At 42.4% G+C, this 16,893-nt stretch overlaps 1 protein-coding gene across 7 annotated transcripts in view; it reads left to right on the forward strand.

Annotated features, from left to right (window-relative positions):
- The window catches only part of rbfox2 (RNA binding fox-1 homolog 2), a 35,937-nt gene that overhangs the window by 15,478 nt on the left and 3,566 nt on the right, over nt 1-16,893 (forward strand). For 2 of the 7 annotated variants that reach the window (XM_030051118.1, XM_030051166.1), the window contains 10 exons: nt 5,271-5,477; nt 5,783-5,953; nt 6,516-6,569; nt 6,719-6,811; nt 10,813-10,912; nt 11,150-11,206; nt 11,981-12,128; nt 12,758-12,803; nt 15,776-15,867; nt 16,780-16,852. In XM_030051118.1, coding sequence (XP_029906978.1) covers nt 5,271-5,477; nt 5,783-5,953; nt 6,516-6,569; nt 6,719-6,811; nt 10,813-10,912; nt 11,150-11,206; nt 11,981-12,128; nt 12,758-12,803; nt 15,776-15,867; nt 16,780-16,852 — 1,041 coding nt within the window. Of the gene's footprint in view, nt 1-5,270; nt 5,478-5,782; nt 5,954-6,515; nt 6,570-6,718; nt 6,812-10,812; nt 10,913-11,149; nt 11,207-11,980; nt 12,129-12,757; nt 12,804-13,212; nt 13,250-15,775; nt 15,868-16,779; nt 16,853-16,893 lie in introns of those variants that run through there. The other 5 variants (XM_030051135.1, XM_030051144.1, XM_030051127.1 and 2 more) reach the window with 5 other exon arrangements.

A 16,893-nucleotide genomic window follows, 5' to 3' on the forward strand; every position in this document is an offset into this window, starting at 1 on the left:
AAAAACTGGGACTGGACCTTTGACGAATGGCAAATCCCTTCTTTTAGAGGTTAAAAAAAGTGCCTAAAGGTTTGGTTCTGTTGCAGTGGAACAGGGCTCTTAATTATCCACAGTGAGTGTCCATGTAGGGGAATCCCCCTCTGAGTAACCCTTCTCAAGGTTTCTTCCATTTCTTTTCCTAATGTGGTTACATGGGAGTTTTTCCTTGTCCTCTGTAATGGGGAAAGGTTGGGTGGTGTTGTTTTCATTACTGTTCTCATAATCTGAAGTCCTCTCAAACTGTAATGGTGACTAAAGGCTAGACAGATAGAACCGACTTGACTGACATTGATTATATTCAATTTGTCAGTGCCTGTCCCTGTTGAAGGCAATATTGTCACTCCACATTTCCTCAAAATGTTGGCCATGCATCACCCCATTTTAATCCATCTACTTTTTCCCATTTCTTTACTTGACCCAAGCCGGGCGATCAGCTTTCCCTTTCTAGCCAGACACAGAAGCGTGTCTAGTTTCTCTATTTCTGCTTCTAATCCAGGCTAGCTCTTACCTGGTGACCCAGAATGACTCTCCACCCACTATCATTTTCACCTCCACATTGAGAACAAATACAGTGAATTCAGGATATGTGGCTGCAAGGCACAGTTATCCCATGTATCATTTATCATCATTTTGTCATAGAGCCCTATCGCACTAGTCTAGTTTCCTAGTTTCTATTTTCTCTCTCTGTCTCTGCATGTTGAGGAAATATAATAAATACAGGATGCCTTGTTAGAGGATGGTAGCACATGCGTTCTCATTGTTACTTACCATCAAAGACGTAGCCGTGTGAATTTTATCCCCCCCCAGCAATAAAGGTCCAAAGAGAAAAGGGAAAAACATGCACGGATCCACACAGTGTTTATATCTATTGTTGAGCTCTTTGTTTATCATGTTTACAGCATTCATCAGAACATACAAAGAAGAGAATGGATTGGGATTTGCGTAGCAAGAGTCACTATCTATAGGGAATTTTGCTTTGTTTTTGTCACAGTTTCTAAACAGTAAAAACAAAGCAGTGTGGATCAGTACATGGAAAGACAAACTGTGCCATCTACAAGCACCTTATAATAGATTGCTTATAATTTCTAGTCTCTACAGTTTGTAGTCAGATAAAAACCATTTAGTCAGCAGTAGAAATGCAAATTGAGAGTGAGAAATGCGAGTATACAGAAATGTTGTTTTTTGTCTTTAGTCTTGTTATAATTCGAGCATGTTGGACAGGCTACAAGACTGAGGCTGAGTATCGAGAACCGGTCCCAATTTAGTCCCACCGCCAAATTGCTTGTTTCACCAGAATCAATAAGCCAGTACACTGACAATACCGCTTACTGATCATGGAGAATGGCGAACAGCTGGATGCTTCTGGAGTAGCTGCAACCTTTTTCACCCTTCTGGTGAGCTATCAATCACAAATAATGCAAACAATGCTGCCTCACATGCAGGCTCTCATGTCAGAGGAATAACCGGTGAAGTCTGTGTGCCCGCGTAACACAACTGTGACTTTGCCTGCACAGCTTGACGGCAGCCTTTTACAAAACAACAGGAGTTTGCTGGGGACCTACAGAAATGGCAAATGAGCATATAATTACTCCAAACAGCTCCTGCTGCATAATCCAGGTGTTCTGAAACCAAACGATTGCACCGTGGCTCTAAAAGTCCAATATTGACCCCATTACCTCCAGGATTTTTCACACTCATTCTGCATCATGACAACTGTTGCAGCAGTTGCAAGCAGATGCCGGCCTCAAATAGCTGTCAGAAATATTGTAATTACAGTTAGAACGTGCTCGAATGAGCCAATGAAGCACTAAATGCAAATCGGAATCCAATTACATGACATTTATTCACTTGTATTGTGTTTCCTCCAGTAAGACATTACACCAAATGTGCCTCAGCTGTTTTGACAAGTAACTCCAAGGCAAAAGTAACTGGAGTCATGCTTGTGTATTCTACAGAGCAGTGTCCTTTTTGAGTATTAAAACACAATTAACTTCATGGAAAATGGCAACTGGAATCTGTAAAATCCTAATGAGGTCAGACTTAACGCTTGTCACCTGTTCAGGGAGGTCATCCAGACTGTGCGGCAGGTTTTTACTGGGTCGTCACAACAATAAATGTAACATTGATAGATTTTGCAGTAACAGTGTGGGTCCACCATCACAGTATTGCGCTACCACTTTAATTGTTGTGCACCTATTTCCTTATATATTTCCTTCACATGTTCTACATACACATATACCACACATATTCTAGGTCATATAAAGTCTTCTTATATGATTCCAGTTTCTCTGCCTGAGCCGGAAACAGAAGAGAAAAAAAAACAAAACAAAAAACAAAAACAACAACAACACTTCAACAGTATTGTCAGTGCTGATCCTCCTGAGTCATCTTAGCAATGTGTTGCCAGTTGACTTGGACACTGATGGAATTGTTTTCATAGCAGTACTTGTTCTGAATCTCATTTTCACAAAAAAAAAAACAAACAAAACAAACATAAAAAAAAAAACAATTCTAAAATGGTATTTCTCCAGTGCCTCTTGATACCTGTATCCATTTTAAATAACAAATGAAAACCAACCTGACAGGTGATTTCCAGATAAGAGCTTCTTGGCAAAGGCAAAAAGAACAATGAAAAATAAATTCAAGTCACCCAGAATAGCTCACTGCTACATCTGAACAACTAGGTTACTGCTCACGGTAATAGTACAGTAATACAGAAGAAATCCAACATGCAATATACAAAACCTATTAAAAAAAGACATGATACTAGGCCTTCAAAGTCAGAATTTGAAATTCATCAACATTTCTAATGTTATGTAACCCCTAGCCTGCTGCTGAACTTGATATTGCCTTTACCTGGAAAATGACTAACTTTATACCCACTGCACCTGTCATGCTTACCTGTAGAGAGAAGACCTTGTACTTACTTGTCCCAAATTCTGTGGAAAAATGTCTTGGTTAGATTTTTCACAGCACTAATTTGCTAGGCAAACTTAAAGGAAACTGTTATAGCAACAGTTCATAATGTCATGTAGTCAATAACCCACTATATTCCTACCAAATGTTTAATATTTACCTCTGCAGTGCTTATTTGAATAAGGAAAAAGTTTATTTGCCCCAAAATCAATCTTAATTTTTGTAAAATAAATAAATAAATGAATAAATAAATAAATAAATAAAAAATTGACACCTCTGTTTATTAATATAATAGAAAAAAATTATCGTCTGAATGCTGAGTCGCTGAGGCAGAGTCGGTTCACTTTGTTGGTATTTATTAGTAAGACTGTTATTGTACAATCACTGTATCATCAGTCATTGTTTTGTAATCACTTTATCAATCAACACAGAGTGCTTCACAAATTGGAAAAACAAATAAAACACACAACTGAAAGTACATAAATCAAAAAACAAGAATAAATAGATGAGTAAGTGAAAATAAAGTGTTGTATGTGAATAATAGAAAAAAAGAAGAAAGTTGCATAAAAGGCAGACGAGAAAAAAAAACGGCAAAAAGATTTGTTTTGAGCTTCTGTTTTGAAAAGAACCAGAATCTGTTGCCTGCATGCTGTGAAATAATGACAATAATAACAGTGATCGTTTTTCGAGTTTTGTCCATAAACATGTGAGAGGAGTTCTCCGTGTGAGGATCCATCATCCCAGAGTTTTGAGTCTTGGTGATACTTTTCAGTTCGGTAAAATTTTTTACTGATAAAGGTAAAGTGCAGTGGTATTTACTTTGACGCCGCCCGTGTTAATTAGAAGACAAAGTTTTCGGCTAAATATTTGCCCCGTGAGGCGCTCGTTGGCCCCATGTCTCATACGGAGGTGATCCCTGTCGCCCCGTGTGGTGCGTCCCCTAGTTTATCACACTGAGTTGAGGGATCGGGCTACCGTGTCACAGGTGTGGTGCTGAGAAAGGTCAAAAACTGGGAGACAGATGGCGTTTACACACACACACACGCGCACACACACAGACACAGACACAGGCGCGCACGCACACACACTCACACCTTCCCACACACTTTTAACACTCCCAGAGGGACAGAGATCTATTGTGCGACACAGCGGGACATTGCTTCAGCCCATCACTCACTCACTCACTCACCTCTATTACACACACACACACACACACACACATACGCTATGCAGATGCGTGCTGTGCTTGCAGTCTTTTCTACAGGGTATTTATTTTGTAATGCCCAGAATTCAGTGATCCAATGCATCCTCACAATTTGGCAGCACAAAAATAGAAATGTAATACTACCAATATTATTCCTGTGTCTATTAATGTTGCTGTTGCCACCGCTACCGCTGCTGCTGTGATTGTTTTAGCGATAATAACAATAACAGCAATTGGTATTTGATTTGATTTGTTCATCGCCATGTGATTTTGTGTTCAGACCACCTATCAGAGAGTTAAAAAAAAAAAAAAGAGTGACAGTGACGGTATGTTCATCTTTTATCCGTCAGATGCCATGCCTTTTCTATCAGTCATCACCTTTTCCCCCACTTTTCTCTCCCTTCCCTGCCTGTCTCCCTCCTCTCCAGCTCTCCCAACCATTACCATTTAGGGTAGCGATGCCCCACTGCCAACAGTCAAGGAATGTGCCGCGTGTGTGTGTGTGTGTGTGTGTTGTATTATGTGTGTGTGTGTGTTGTATTTGTGTGCGTCCCCCTGTCGTACCATGTGTTTGTGGGAGCCTGTATTGTTCTCCTACGTTCTCGAATGTCCTTACTTACACAAGTATTTCTGGGGTGGTGTGTGTGTGTGTGTGTGTGTGTGAGCGCAAAATACTTGGGCAGGCTTCCTTGCTAACAGTTGGTCTTTGTGAGCATTAAGGTGTGTGGGTGTTAGCGTGTCAGAGGTGGTTTATGTGGAGAGGCGTTTGTGAGTGTGTGTGTGCAGGCGTTAGACACTCACCATTGTGCAACACTCTAAGCACGGAGGCATCTGACCCTCAATAATAGATGTGGCTGCAGTGAATATTTAATGGGGGGCTGTCGATGCACACAGACACACGCACACACACACACACACATACCCACACACGCCCACAAAGGATTGGAAATATAATATCCCAATGCCTGTGCAACTTTTCAACCGGAGTTCTTGGGAAAGTGGTCTTTGTGTGGTTTGGTGATGTTCTCAGTAAAAGATACTGTGGAGTTTCGCCAGGCACTTACTTACCTTCAACTCCCTTCTTTCTCTCTCCCTCTCCTTTCTCTTCCAGGGCTCTCAGGATAGTGCTGGTGGCCAGGAGGGTCTTGTGCCCCCGCCCTTCTCTGCGTTCCCACCACCTCCACCGCCACCCCCCCAGAACGGCCTGGCCTTGGACTATGGGGGCAGCCTGTATGCAGCAGGGGCTGTGCAGGGGCCCGTGGAGGCCGCAGGAGCAGCGAACACCTCCGCCAACGCCCCCAACAGCCTCAGTGCCCAAGTGAGTGCCAGCCTCGCTCGCTCTCTCTCTCTCTTGCGTTCTCTCTCTCTCTCTCGTTCTCTCGCTCTCTCCGTGTGCAGCCCACATCGGGTCTTTTATATTTGCTTAGAGAGGACACCGAGAGCAATTGCGGAGGCGAGAATGTGGAGGAATATGTGTCACGGATGAGAAATAAGACATCGCTTTTCACTTCCCTCTTTCTTCTTCCTTCTCTCACAATCCCTTTTTTTTCCCACCTTCTGTATCTCCTCTGCCTTCTCTTTCTCTGTCTTCTGCCTACTTACCCTCTCATCCCTCTGTCCCAGCAGTCAGATGGGTCCGCCCAGATTGACGGCCAGTCAGGGGTTGGTTCAGGAGGAGGCGGTGGTGGAGGGAGTGTCGGGGATGACTCAGATGCCAAAGGGACCCCCAAACGCCTTCACGTGTCCAACATTCCCTTCCGCTTCCGAGACCCTGATCTACGACAGATGTTTGGGGTATGTAAACAGGCCGGATCCTCCCATTTTCTCTAGGCATCCTCAGGAATGCAGAGAAATAGCAGTAGATCAGATTAAAAATAGGCAGTATGTTTAAAATAAAAGATGCAAAGGACCCATTCAGTGAACCGAGCAGCCTGACCATGGATTTTCTTTTACAGTTATGTATAATTTACCTTAGTTAACCTTCAGTCACAGTTTAAATGAAAACAAGATTCAGCTGTGCATCTTTCAGTTGAAAGACATCGGCTGTTAGTCCTGTTTTGACTGGAAAACCCAAAGCAATAACTCCTGTGATTTATTTGTAAAATTTCAGCTTGTGGATGAAGTTACTGGAAGTCAGTGCATAAATCTCCGCTTGTACACAATCGTATTTTAAGAGGAATATGCCTTTAATGTGGTGCAGAGGAAAGGAAGATATGGTGGAGGAAAAGACCGACAGAGCTGGACCAGTGCCAGCTTTTCTGGGTTGAACAATACTGACACCCCGTGGCAAAAAGCAGCCCATCACTTGCCTCCTCGCTCAATCCACTCTTATTTTCTTAATTTTTTTCCCCCCCAGCAATTTGGGAAAATCCTCGACGTTGAGATCATTTTCAACGAGAGGGGATCCAAGGTAGGACATGGAACAACATGTGCAAATTCCACATTTGTAAAGATGACTGAGCTCAGCGAAAACTTTGTGTTGCTATTTTAAACCCTAGTTCACCCCCACCCTCCTGTTCTTTTTCCATTTTTTCCCTCTCTCCTCTGCTCCGCTTGCAGGGCTTTGGCTTTGTAACATTCGAAACGAGCGCCGATGCAGAGCGGGCCAGAGAGAAGCTGCACGGCACCCTGGTGGAGGGACGTAAGATCGAGGTAATTCACCACCCTCCCCTTTTTAAAACAGTGGCCATTTTTCCTCTGTTTCCCTCCATGTCCTGACAGTGAGAATGAGTTTGTTCCGGTTGTTTCTGCCCCAGAGAAGGTTTTCGGGATGGCTGTATGTGTTCAACTCTAACCCCTCTGGCTTCACTATAGCATGGTGCAGTGGTGCCGCACACAGAGATGTCTATTTTTGACAGCACCTCCTGTCGATGTTTATGCTGTTGTTGTTGTCGTGGGCTGTCCATTGCACCTTGATCTTAAGCTTTGTGGGTCTGGTTTGCAAAGCATGCTGGGTGGCGTGGCTATACACAACAGGCATGGCCAGTCAGAAGTCACTTTGACACGGTTGCCAACGATCTCTGCTTATATCACAGCATGTAGGATCTTTTATTTTTGTTTTCCTGCACTCTTTCCATCACCATCATTACTTCTTCCATGATCATGACGAGTGGCCATTTTGGTTCATGGTTGTGTTCACGACTGGAAGGGCAGTTTTAGCCTCTTTATTTATTTTCCTCTGAAAAACCGTGCTTGCTGGTGTGTGTAAGAGGGTATGTTGCATGGATAGATCATAAGCTGTAGGTCAGATGTTGTCTTGGAGTTCACTCTTTCACTCTTAATATTACGGGGGTTGCCTTTGGGCAGAAGTTTTATGTTTGATGTGTTAAGAGACTGATGCATGATTGGGTATTTTCAGGGGGTGGTTTCGGGAATGAGATTGCCATGAGAAGTGTGGTGTCACTTTTGATGCTTCATAAACCTCGATTGTTTAATTTCAGACGTGCGACATGGATGATAAAGTTTATCGTTTATACACACACACTTTGCATCCACCACTCTCGAGAAAAAAAAAAAAAGAAAAAAAAAAAAGAAACACCAGATATCATGGAAGTGCATTTTGTTGTGATGTTTTTCTTTGTCAGCATGACCTCAGATTTCAGTTCCAAATGGCCTTGAGGATCAAACACACCATGCTTTTTGCCATTTGCTTTGGCTCCTGATTTCAAATTCATGCCTTTTTAATTGCTACTAAGCTCCTCTGCATGGTCTCGAACGTTCTGCACTCTTCTCTGTTTGTGTGTGGGTGTCTACACATGTGGGTGTGCAGAAGAATTAATGGAGGGCGGAGAGAGAATGAACAAGTGAAGAGAATGCAATAGATAGCTGTTGTCTCCCTCTCCTTTTCCTTTCTTTTTTTGGTTCTCTTCCATCTCTCTCCACTCTTTCTCTCCATGCCAGTCTGTCTGTCTCTCCCTGTTTGTGTGTCCCCCCCCCCCCCCCCCTCATATGCACCCACATTTGTGACCTCCTCAAGCTGTCCACCCCCCATGCCACAACCCCCCGACCTCCTGTACATTTCCCCCTGTCCTGTGATTTCCACAGGTAGCAAAATGATCGGATAAAAGGATAAAGTTTGATACTGACTCATTATCTAGTAAAGTATGTCAATATAATCTAGTTAATGTTAGGTAGTATCCTTTCTAAGTTAGTTTTTGATTTCTGACATTTTCTGTTTCCTTTGTTTGCTCCTTTGCCATCTCTCCCCTTTTAATCTGTGTTTGTAGTGGGTTTAAAATCAATAGCGGCTAGGTTGTTGTTAAATGGCTGATACTTGTAGGTGACTGTTGACACGTGACCTTTCACATCACTTCCTCTCTACCACAGGGTGGGGGTTGCTTTTCATTACCTCGTTGGTTTGTTTTTTGTTTTTCTGTTGTTTTTTGATTTTTTTTTCTTCTTTTTGGTTCATCATTTTCTTTCTTACATATATTTTCTCTATTTCCCTGATGATTTTTGTATGTTGTTGTTGTTGTCAGTCTCCACGGTAACTGCTCGCGTGTCCTCACGCCGTTTCCCTGGCAACGGTAAGTTGTGTACACATGGCATCATCTTTGAATGACCCCTCCTACCCCCCCACCCCATCCGTCCAGATAAAATAAAATGCACCCAACACACAAATGAAGGACTCCTTGACTGAAGGGGGCTTGATTGATTGACTGAAAGAATCTGATTGGCTAATCCTGTGATTGATTGGGGAGGTGGTGAATGAAACGTTAATTACGAGATTAGCCATTGACCGCATGGCATTATTAAGGCCACTTGTATAACAGAATGTACTGCATCTATCTGCAAGTGCAACAACTATGACTACCACTTCTTATGCCTTCATTCCAATCACCTCTCTAACTGCATTAAGCATATAATTCCAGAGCTGTATCCTGCATGGTTCTCTTTCTCGTCATCTGTATGGCGTCATATAGTACTGTCATTTCTCTGTGTCATGTGTCAGCCAGTAGCTGCATTTTTGCACCTTAGTGGGACAGCATGCTGAAGCATGAGTGCTGTGTTAGCTTTCCTGGAGAGAGGATAGTTGTCTTTTTATAACGGTGTACTGCAGAACTTGAGGATTGTCACTTTTCTTTTTTTTATCTCTTGGTAGACAGTCGTAGAGAAATAGTTGTTTGCACTTAACATTCAAACAAAAGATACATAAGCGGACAATTCGTACGTGCCCCCAAAGAAAAGGCAAAGTTTTTGTACTTCAAAGCCAATCTGCTTTTCATATGTAAAATAACTTAATCATTTTGGGACCACTCATTTAAAAAGCTGCCGTGAACACATTTGTAGCCTCAGCAAAGTATCATCTATACCTTTTTTAAAATTTGGACCATTGGGTTAAAGGAGGGCAGCATTTTCTTTTGTTTCGATGTCTCTCAGAGGTGTCCTTGTTTTACTCTTCGATCAGTTTGGTTCTGGATGGTGTGTGTTGGTGGTTGTGTGCTTCGAGGTCTTTCCCTAGTGTGAGACACTGATCTGGAATGCCTGGCAGTGTTTCACAACCATGGTTTGATTTGATTTTGAGGAATGATATTTGCATCCCCCATCCTTTCTGTCTCTATCTAGACTTCTCTCTCTCTCTCTCTCTATCTATCTCTCTAGTCATTCTTTTTCATCTATCCATCTCTCCATTCTTGCTCATGTACAGTTAGATCCAACATAGGCAAATGATCAGATGTACTCTGTGTGTGCCGCATCTTGATGTTCATTTTTGTTTGTACATTAGAAGAATTGCACATTTGGATGGATTGTTCACTTTCTCTGCCTCTGTCTCTTTCTTCTTCTTCTTCTCCTCTCCTGCCATCATGTATATGTTTCCCGTGTCTTTTAATGTGGACTGGCTCCTCCTCCTGCATCCCTCTATTTCTGTCTCTCTCTGTCTTTCTCTCTCTCCCTCCCCTTCCCCCTTTTTCTGTATGATATGTATTTGATTGGGAGGGCTGCCAACCTGTTTTGATTGGTCTCTTTGCTGCATCTGATGCTTGCTGACTGGCTAGTTTTGCTCACCTCTGGTCATGCGATGCGCTCTTGATTGGCTGCGTGTAATTTGTGTATGAAATCTTCGATTGATGTTTTTTGCATTGTGTTCAACTGATGAATCTGCTGCTTACTTCACCTTCTTTTTCCCTCTTTTTTTTTTGAAGGTAGCAATGGAATGATCTTGGATTTGTTTTTGAATGCCTTTGTTCTAAGATGTTTTGTTGTTGTTGTTGTTGTTGTTTTTTTTGGGTTAGTTTTTTTGTTTTGTTTTTTGTTCTGTGTGCCAATGGTCGGACTGTTTGTGTGCAAAACTGCCTGACAACTCACCAGGATCCTTGTTTTCAGTGTCTTTCTCCTTCAAAAGAAGCGCATGCATCAAATACCATTGCTGCTCATCAACAGAATTAACCTCTGCCATGATTTAAAAAAAAAAATGCTTTAAGTTTTAAAATGACACATTGAACACACTGGCTATAGGCTAAGAAAACTCTAATCTTCAAGACACTCACATGCAGGTAAATTTGTATGCATCTTAGGTAGATACACACAGTTAAAGATAGACTATAACACAAACGTTCATGTGATTGGTGTTTGTATCATTGCTATATCCCCCATACTTGTGTTTCCACTGACTTCCACTGAATTTGAATCTGACTGGGTTCTCTGGTGCGCAGGTCAACAATGCCACAGCCAGGGTGATGACGAACAAGAAGATGACCACGCCATACTCGAACGGAGAGGGGCTCGCAGCGCTACCATACGGTAATGCATTATGTATGTACCGACAACCAATCCTTCTTTTTTCCCACATATTTTTATCATGATAATAATACTCAGTCAATAGCTATTATGAAGTCTTGTTAAAAAATGAAATAAATACCAGAAAAACACACAAGACATAAAAAAATTCATCATATTTCAGTGAGGTTTGCATGAAGTATTGTCTATGTTGTTGGTCACTTTTTCAACAATTAATGCTGCAATTTTTTTTCTTTGTTTTTGTGGCTACAGCTGGATGGAAGTTGAGTCCCATGGTTGGAGCTATGTACAGTCCTGAGCTCTATACAGGTATGGCAGGAATGTTTAACTCTATATTCTTACAGACTAAGAAAGTGGGTGTGTCATCGCTGGTTAGCCAGTCGTTTTGGAAGTCCAGTGTAAATATGCTGGGTGAAAATGTAATCTTTTAAGAGCTGTAGTCCTGTTGGTAGTCCATTTTCATGACACAGATGTTTTTGAGCGCTGTGAGGACCGACTTGAAAACCGACTTCAAATCAAGTAGCATGCAGCCACTCACGTGGACATCTGATCTGACCCTCAAGGCAAATAAAATCCTCCTCATGTCCTGGTTTGTAATGATTTTCAGACAGCCGAGAACTTCTCATGTCATCTTTAAAAACACAAGATATTGCTAAGCTAATTCATCTTGTTACCATGGTTACAAGGTGAATTAGCCTGCTAGTTAGTAAACATTTATCTTGAGCCAGCAGGTTTGAAGAATGGGAGTCTGGAACTGAGGATTGTGCAGGGATGTTTAGTCTTTAAATCATGCTTGTGTTTGCATAATAACAAAAATTATTGGGGCGTCCCGGTGGCTCAACACGTAGAACGCATGCCAGGAGCATCGTCCTCTGAAAGCAAACCAGTGTGATGGATGCATTTTGCTTCTCTATTTAATGGTGTAATCTTGGTAATCTTGCTGGTTTTTCCAACTCTACTTTCTAACTTCACTGCCCCTCTTCCTCATCTCTCTCTCTCTCTCTGTCTCTCTCTCTCTGTCTGTCTGTCTGTCTCTCCGTCTCTCTCTCTCTCTCTCTTTCTCCCTCTCTCTCCCTCTCTCAGTACCGGGGTTTCCATACCCAGCAGCAGCAGCAGCGGCTGCCTCAACCGCTGCGACCTTTCGGGGCGCTCACCTCCGAGGTCGCGGCCGGCCAGTGTACAGCGCTGTGAGGGCAGCTGTGCCCCAGCCTGCCATCCCTACCTACCCTGGGTAAAAACACACACAAACACACATGCACACAGGCCACAAAAAAAAAAAAACACATGGAAAATGATATTGATAAAGAAAAGCAATGACACACATTCTTGCAGCGCAAACAAGCAAAAACACATAACCTGTTCATCCACATATCCACTCCTTTCAGTGCATGTTGTCACTTAGTTCAAAATCGTACTTCAGAATTGTGCATGCTCTGTGTTTAATATTTTGTATTGAATTAATGACATTGATAGTGTGATAAACTGAAATACCATTTCCTTGTACCTCAGAAATGCAATTGAAAATGTGCATCTAAAACAGTATCATATTAATACTGATATAAAATGGGAGTGTGTAACAGTAGTAGCACCCCTAGATTTGTGCTGTTGTTTACAAAGAGGTGGTATTTTGTCTTGCATGTTGCACGGTGTGTAATAATCTCACCCTTCTGTCTCTTCTCTCCTTCACAATCCTTTTGGCACCGTTATCCCACCTTTCTCCCTCAATTGTCACTCTTCCTTTCCCTCAATGCCCACACGGTGGCGCATCACACCATTTTATTTCCTTTCAACACCCCACCACCGCTCCTCTCTGCTCTCCCTCTGTCTCCGTTTCCTTCCTTTCTCCACTCTCTCTCTCAGTGTGATGGCCTATCAGGATGGTTTTTACGGTGCCGCTGATCTCTATGTAAGTATGACTCTGTCTCCTCTACTGTCTCTCTCTCCCTCCTTTCCCCCATCTGTCTGTAGGTTTTCAAGTGTGAGACAGCATGGACCAAACCAGTAGAGCCGTGTACTTATGGATGCTGTGACATGTCCTCATTTCTATAAATAATTACTTTTACTTTATTGCTTTCAAAGTACACATACACTTTCACAGAAGATGGTATTCCCTGGATAATTATTAGCCAGTACACACACAGTTGGTTCATCAAAATGTACTGCATTCATGAATAGACTGCTCTGTGGTTTGTCTCTGTGCATTTGTGAGTAAGTTTGTACCAATGTGATTATGAGTGTGTGGGTGTTTTAATGGTGTGTGTGTGCGTGTGTGTGTGTGACCAGGTTGACAATAGCTGTTTCTGTTCTCTCTGTAGACTAGTGTTTCAGGACATTAGTGGCAGATTGCCCCAGGTAGGGTTTACACACTTTGTGTGAGAGCCAGTGTGCATCCTCCTCGTCTCCAATGACTGCGTGCTGCTAGACATTTATTGACCATCTGAGATTGAAATGCCTTCTCTGTCTTCTTCTACTAACTCACTGGAATCTGACATAGGTGGAGTTGCGGAAGGGGGACAAAAGAATTACAATTACAATTTGCATTTAGCAGACGCTTTTATCCAAAGCGACACTCATATGAGATTTTTACACACCACAAGCAAAGATCTATTGAGGAGAGAACAATGACACCAGGTGCAATTAAATTGAAATCTGACTGCACTAAAGAATCCATTTACAAAATCTTTTCAGTGGAGATGTGCATTTTCAGTGCAAATTAGGTGCAGCTTCTGCTGAGCAAACACTTGAACCATGGGGTCACCTGGAGATTTCATGGGGATAAATTTTTAGTCTTGGATCAAGTGTAATCCAGGTCAATGCCCGTTATGAACATCCTACAAAACTAGGCTGCTCTCGTTTCCTCAGCGTGTTTGGCAAACTGTTCAAACATCCACCCTGAGCAAACATTTATATATCACAGTCCACCTAGATGTTTTTTTTTTTTTTTTTTTCATTTCCCTTTTTGCAAGTTCAGAAAGCGAATAATAATAATAATAATACAGAAATTCTCCAAAACTGTGATGTTTGGGGCGAAATGCAAACCTTACTAGTGTTTTTTCATTTCACAATGTCTAGTCACAATATCCTATATCCATATTTTGATTTCTTGAAGCCCATTTCAGATGTTAAAACTTGCATATTGCATACTAACCATACATGCCATATACCATATATAATGCCTTGTGCAAGATGATGCATCGCCAGCATGAAATGAGTAAAAGGTCATGATATAATTAAGACATGAATGATGGCATGACTGGTAAAAATTGAATAGTAGGACTCATAGTCGATACAGTGAAAAAATAATGAAGGACTATTCGTTTAATTACAGTAGTGAATTCAGACCCCTTCCCGGAATCTCCCTGTCTGTTTCACCTGTGGCATGCTAACTGAATCAGTGTCGGCATGCAGACATACTTACAAGGCTTACTCCTTCCCCACCCCCTCCTACCCCCTCCCACCCCCTCCCACCTGTAGCTCTCACTTTACTCCGTCCTCTGGCTCTTTCTTCTCTTTCTTTCTCTTCTCTTTTTCTCTTACTGTCCTCTCTTCCTCTGCTCTGCAGCAAACACTTGCTCTCTCCAAGCCACTCGGTGATTTCTCCCTACGCCTTACCTACTTTTTCTTTTTCATCCCTCCGCTTGTCACAGAATCGGTTGAATTCACGATTCAGCAGTTAGCGATTCGATTTGAGGAAAAAAAAAATCTTTTTAAAATTTCTTTTGGGAATGATTCAATTCGACACAAAGTTTGTAGATCACAATTTGATTCAGCACTTTTAAAAACATACAACACACATACACTCATTTAAAAGCCATGTAAAATAAATGAATAAATTGAAAACATTTCTTTGTGCAAGTCGATTAGTTGAATCAGCAGAATTTATAATTAGTGCATCCATGCAGTTATTAATCGTTACTCCCCTACTCCATATGTCACCTCTCTCTCACCCCCCTTGAGTCAGTTCCTTCCTCCTCCCCCTCCCCCCTCCTCTTCCTCCTCCCATAGCAGCAAGTGTGTGGTCCTGAATGCGGGGACTTGGTCATGACTGATCCTATAGGGTAGAATGCAGTGGTGTGTGCGTTTAAGGGATGTTTGGCCTAATACACACTGTACGTTCTGAGTTTGGGAATGCATGCTGTGTCTGTCAGTGATTGGTCGCTGGCCCTGTGAGTGAGTGAGTGTGTGTGTGTGAGCGTGTGAACGTGCGTGTGCCCTTTTTAATCCGACTGGCTGACTGTCTTCCTTACACCTGTAGTTTGTTTTTGTGTGTGTGTCTGTTCATCAGCTGTCCATCCAACATAAATAATGACACAATCATCTTGCCACCCCTTCCCCTTTCTTTAACTGTGTGTTTTTGGTCGGGGAACCGGGGTGGGGCACAGTTTTGGGTATGACCGCTCTCCTCCTCCATGTCAAACAAGTACAAAAACTCCAGGAGCGCAACATGTTACGACCAGAGAAAAACACATCACAGACAATCGAAGATGTTTTCATCCTGGTCATGTTTGTTGGTCATGGAGGGAGAGACCCACACAGAGCCTGAGCTACATCCTTGTGAATGCTGTACTGCACCAGATTAGCCAGTGTTGCTGACTGTCTGCTTGTTAATCTCTCGCTCTCTTCTCAGCAGTTCTTCTCACAATGTAACCCTTTAGATTCACTTACTCGTCTTTTTAGCATGTAGAGGAATAAGGCAAACTTTAACAAGTATTTATGATCCTTTTTGTTCTTCTGCCCGATCTATCCCTCCACCATCACCCTCGCCTCTCTCCTCCATCTTGTCCTCCCCCACACACTTTGTCTCTTTCCCTCTTGCTGTCCTCCATCTCTCCCTCTCTCTCTCTCTCTCTCTCTCTCCTCTTCATCACTACCTCACAGGGTGGCTATGCAGCGTATCGTTACGCCCAGCCTGCCGCAGTAGCGACTCCCACAGCGGCGGCGGCGGCTGCAGCAGCAGCTTACAGTGACAGGTGAGTGGGCAGACCAGCACAACTTTAGCAAAACTAGCTGAAATGTTCTGCAACGCCCACTGCTCGCTGTTAGCAGCATCTTTTTATCACTGAGCAGTTGAAAATACGAGTAGGTGGGGGGTGTGTTGTGTGTGTGTGTGTGTGTGTGTGTGTGTGTGTGTGTGTGTGTGTGTGTGTGTGTGTGTGTGTGTGTGTGTGTGTGTGTGTGCAGGGTTGTTACAAAAGAGAAAGGGCCATAAAGTGAGTTTGGAAAGCCAGAAATTTCAGCATCTTATGAAATCATTGTTTAGTAATCATTCTGCTCTATGGGGAGGAAAATGGTACTTATTTGATAATTAATGTTCGATCTGATTGTATTTTTTTAAATTAATATATACTACATGTATATTTGCTAATTGGTACCTGCATGATTAATATTTATTTATTGTTCATAGGAACATTTAAAGGAATACTTCTGTTTTCTTTCCTTTTCCCAACTCACCCAGACTGAGGCAAGATGTTTGATACCATTTTCGCCTCTGCCCGTCCAGTGGTTTGGTTCCTATGGGCAGCATTTTGTGTTAGCCTAGCATAAAGACTTAAAGTCTATGGGAGTCATTAGCCTAGCTCCGTCAAAGTGGAAAAATAAACCTTACAGCAACTCTGAAGCTCTACAGAGGTGAAAATGCTATCAAACATCTTGTCTCAGACAGGGTACATCAGAAAAAGGGTATTTCGCTCAAAACTTTCAAGTATTCCTTTTAACAGTATTTAATTTGAAAAAAGAAAAAAATTAGAAAAGGTGTGGGAATAAATATGTACTTACCTCTTCCTGTTCCTTTTCGGGCATGTTTTAGGCTACATATCTTATTTTTGTAACGTAAAGGGTAATTGTTTCTTAATAAACCGATATATTGGCTGTTTTTCCTCTAGCTATGGACGGGTTTACACGGCAGACCCCTACCATGCTGCGCTCGCCCCAGCCGCCTATGGTGTCGGAGCCATGGTACGAACATCCCCTAATATAACCCATAACCATGTGGCGAA

This window comes from Myripristis murdjan, chromosome 1 (assembly GCF_902150065.1).
Source record: "Myripristis murdjan chromosome 1, fMyrMur1.1, whole genome shotgun sequence".
In the NCBI taxonomy this organism is placed as follows: domain Eukaryota; kingdom Metazoa; phylum Chordata; class Actinopteri; order Holocentriformes; family Holocentridae; genus Myripristis; species Myripristis murdjan.